We start from the raw sequence: 4319 nt of genomic DNA, 5'->3' as shown, positions 1-4319 counted from the left end.
ATCTACTCACTTCAGATAGGCCTACTTGTTTCTGCATTTAAATTGCAACTCAATGTAATTAAATATTGGGCTATCATACATTTTATATGCTATTCCAGTTCTTCATACCTGCTACATGCACGGTCCATTGTTAGGAAATATGCAAGGTGGAAGTTAGTTATATTTAATGCGAACTTAATGCGTTGCTCATTTTAACTAGGCAAGTCTGTTGAGACGAGTATCAGTACCTGGACTTCAGTTGTGCAAACGACCGGCAAACCACCCCCGCGACGCATTCTGAATGAAATCTAACAGGAATAATTTGTTAGGCGGTGTCATGTGCCTCACTGTCTCCCCATGCGTACCCTTGTGATTAAAACAGGGTGGCTTGTACAGAAGCCAAGCTGCACAAAATGTTTGAAGCTAAATGATCTTGCATCCCCCGGCTAATTTCCCTGCCTGGTCGCGCGCAGCACGCTTGCGCACAGCTCCCAGCCCTATTCCTGGCGCGCGGCTTGTAAGATGAGTAAAGAAGCAGGTGGGGAGAGATGCATACAGAGAGGCTCTGTCACTGGAAATAGCTCAGAGTGACAGCGGCGAGCCAGGGAGTCGCCCCAGCGCCTACGTATGTCAGGTATAGCTGCCCGCAAGGTGTGTAAAGCAAGATGATGGCCATGAACGGCAAGCAGAATTTCTCAATGCACCCAGCTCTACAGGAGCCCAAGTACTCCGGTCTCCACTCAAGTTCGGAAGCTATGCGTAGAGTTTGCTTACCAGCCCCGCAGGTACGTAAATCTCCATAATTACTGCTTAAAGGCACTTTTTTGACGGACATTAGCTTAATGTTTTTTTCATGGCGGTAAAACAATCAAACTCCGCTCTACCTCTCTCTCGCGCTGTCGTTATTTCCCTCCCTCTCTCGCCCCCCCCTCCCCCCTTCTCTCACCCTGTCTCCCTGTGATCCACATGCCTATTGAGGCAATGCCTCAGCCTTCATATTAATTTTTATGACCTGTGCTTTGAGGAGGTTTCTCTCTGTGCTTGGAAATGTTTTTCAATCCAGAGTTGACAGAATTCCCCCCTGACTCCGATATGCGCATTCCTGCTTGCAGCTCCAGGGCAATATATTCGGCGGCTTTGATGAGAGTCTGCTGGCCCGCGCCGAAGCTCTGGCGGCTGTTGACATTGTCTCCCACGGCAAGAGTCATCATTTTAAGCCAGACGTGACCTACCATACCATGAGCAGTGTCCCCTGCACGTCTACCTCCTCCACAGTACCCATCTCTCACCCATCCACTCTGACCTCCCATCACCACGTGCATCAAACTCTGGAAGGAGACCTACTGGACCACATTTCCTCAAGTTTAACCGTGAATGGCATGGGGGCACCAGATCCGTCGTTGATGTCCGCTCAAGTGCATCAGCATCACCTACAGACCATGGGTCACCTTCACCAAGCAATGAGTATGAGTCACCCCCACTCTTTGTCCACGCATAGCGGCATGTCGTGCATCAACGATGTGGAATCAGATCCGCGAGAGCTGGAAGCCTTCGCTGAAAGGTTTAAACAAAGGAGGATCAAGCTTGGGGTCACTCAAGCTGACGTTGGGTCCGCCCTCGCCAACCTCAAGATACCCGGGGTCGGTTCCCTCAGTCAGAGCACCATCTGCAGGTTCGAGTCTCTCACTTTGTCTCATAATAACATGATTGCTCTCAAGCCCGTCCTTCAAGCTTGGCTGGAAGAAGCAGAAGCGGCATATCGAGAGAAAAACAACAAGCCTGAACTTTTCAATGGAAACGAGCGGAAGCGAAAACGCACCTCGATAGCGGCACCTGAGAAACGATCTCTGGAGGCGTATTTTGCCATCCAGCCCCGTCCATCCTCGGAAAAAATCGCTGCCATCGCAGAAAAGTTGGACCTTAAAAAGAACGTCGTTAGAGTTTGGTTTTGTAATCAAAGACAAAAACAGAAAAGGATGAAATACTCAGCGGTACATTAGATAATTCATTGGTGTTACTTGTGTCTTACATGCCGATAGCAGGGATCTTCCATGACTTCTAAGGATTCTAGTTAATCGATTAATGGATTCGCGTTCATGCGCATTTGAAGTTTTCGTTCCCTTTTGTTGATTTTGTTTCGCGATGAGATATAAACTAGCCTACGTGACGTTCACAAAGGTAAACTGTTTGTCACTTTGATGCTGTTTGATGCTTATTATGGTATTTGATTGTCTTTTATCCCTTACGATGAAATACATATATACATTTTTACGGTTTAATTCGATCGGTATGTACAACTCACTATAAATTCTGTTTGTGAAAAAAATCTTTAAAGAATGATAAACTTACATGCATTTCTTTATAATTACTTCATAGTTTTTTTTTTTCGTTTAAGCATAATACGCTTCATTTTAAAATGTATGTATTTAATGTATGTATGTCTCTTCGCAGGGAGCTGTAGTTCAGTGAATCACATTTGAACGACAAATACCCTGAACTCATCCATTATGAAACTAAACAAGGACACGTTTTACTCACCAATAAAAGCTTTCACTTTAACTTATTGGGTTTGCACCGACTGCACCAAATGAAAATAACATATAGTTTTAATAAAAGTGCATATTTCACGTTATTCTATAAGAATGAAGGTCTATCATCTTACTCTAGAAGAGTGTATATGTATATGCAGTATACAGGCCTATAACATCGAACATTTTGTTATGTATATTGAGATTTCACATTTCAAATTATATTTGACCAAACATGTATTAGTTTTGATGTCAATCAATAAAATAACAATTTTTAAAAAGCTACAACGTATTTATTCCTGTGAAATTCAGTTTTTTTTCTTCAGCAATCAGCTATTAATATTTTATCAAAGTGAAAAAGCTATTTCTTTTCGTAGGAAGAGATCTTTTTAAGATTTTGAAAAAACGATGAAGCTGTTTTTGAAAGTCTCATCGTTATGACCTATTTCACGTATTAAGTGCGTGTCCGACATTATATCGACGTGTCACACCTTTGATAGAAAATATATGCACTTTGTTATAAACTGTACATAAATTATGTTGAATGAAAGTGAGAAAAGCAAAACGCGTTGTGGTGTATTTTGTTTATGAATCCCTCGAGCGACAAAGATAAAAGATTAACGAAAAGTGCATCTTTAAATATTTTGCAGAGACCGACACATTTTAACTACTTCCAAATACTAAATAAAAGGATATCAAATAGAATTTAATCGCTCTCTTTGCTGAGGAGATTTGTTATAGGATAACTTTGTGCCTCGTTTCGAAAGTGTGAATTGTCGCCTTTCATTGTGCATTGTGTGATGCTGCATAACACACGGTAATATTAATGTATTTAACTATGGAACAGGGGGTTGTTCAGACGATGGAAGAGACGACGTTCACTGCTATTATTACTATCATGGTTTTCTATTTGAAACTAAGATAAACATGTATTTATAAAACCACTTAAAGATGGCTGTACAACGACTTTATATCCAGTTAGTTATATGTATCGAGGATGTCGTATTGATGGATGGATGGATGGATGGATGGATGGATGGGTGGAAATGTTTACCGGTTAGGCCTGTTAAATCGAATCAGTGTATGAAAACACTATGTTTAGATAATTCAAGGGTTGCAATAAAGTTATTTTACATTAATCGTTGTCTATAAAAGCATACGCGTATTGCAGGTACCTAGTGAAAACAAAATTAATGTTCTGAAATTGAAACAGCTTGACCGGCGCTTCGACATACAATAGGGAATTTCGGTTCATCCTGATTTACGAATAAAAATGGTTAGTGACATGTAAACGGGATACAAACACATGTTAGCATGGGTCTTTATATGAAATTTGTTTTAGAATAATTGCTAAAACGAGCAGAATATATATAGGCCAACCCATTTTTGTAAATCATAAAACAGCATTAACGTTTATCACAAACGTGTTGCCATCACAAAGTACTGAAGGTGTGCTTTAATTCGCAATGTACTGTAATATACAAAAAAAAACACTTCATAGATGGCATTTTTCTTCAGAGTATCTCAGACATCACCGAACAAATCGTTTCTCCTACAGGATCATTAATATGTTAAGCATATCTTGCTTCTGAGACCAAACGAACCAGGTTTATGAATTATTCCCTTTGAGGTGTGAAGGAACGATTCAAGAGTGATTATCTAAAACTTACAATCGGTTTAGGCTGACATGCAATACACGCATAAAGGAGAGCATTAAAGTCTCCCGCCTGTGAGCTTCAAAGGGTAAACAACCTCAACGGGGATTGTCACAGAAAACGCCTCGTTAATGTTTCTTCCCACTCTTTTAACCAG

General features: G+C 40.8%; 1 protein-coding gene across 1 annotated transcript; it reads left to right on the top strand.

The window, feature by feature from the left end:
- Positions 1-229: 229 nt before the first annotated feature.
- On the top strand, positions 230-2782 carry LOC125750046 (POU domain, class 4, transcription factor 3). The gene is made up of 2 exons (XM_049027311.1): positions 230-764; positions 1092-2782. Exons 1-2 carry the CDS (start codon positions 645-647, stop codon positions 1977-1979), a joined length of 1008 nt encoding a protein of 335 aa, XP_048883268.1. The 5' UTR covers positions 230-644; the 3' UTR covers positions 1980-2782.
- The last annotated feature ends 1537 nt before the right edge of the window (positions 2783-4319 follow it).

Source organism: Brienomyrus brachyistius, chromosome 10, assembly GCF_023856365.1.
Source record: "Brienomyrus brachyistius isolate T26 chromosome 10, BBRACH_0.4, whole genome shotgun sequence".
Taxonomy (NCBI): Eukaryota; Metazoa; Chordata; class Actinopteri; order Osteoglossiformes; family Mormyridae; genus Brienomyrus; species Brienomyrus brachyistius.
This window is presented reverse-complemented; position numbering and strand designations above follow the sequence as displayed.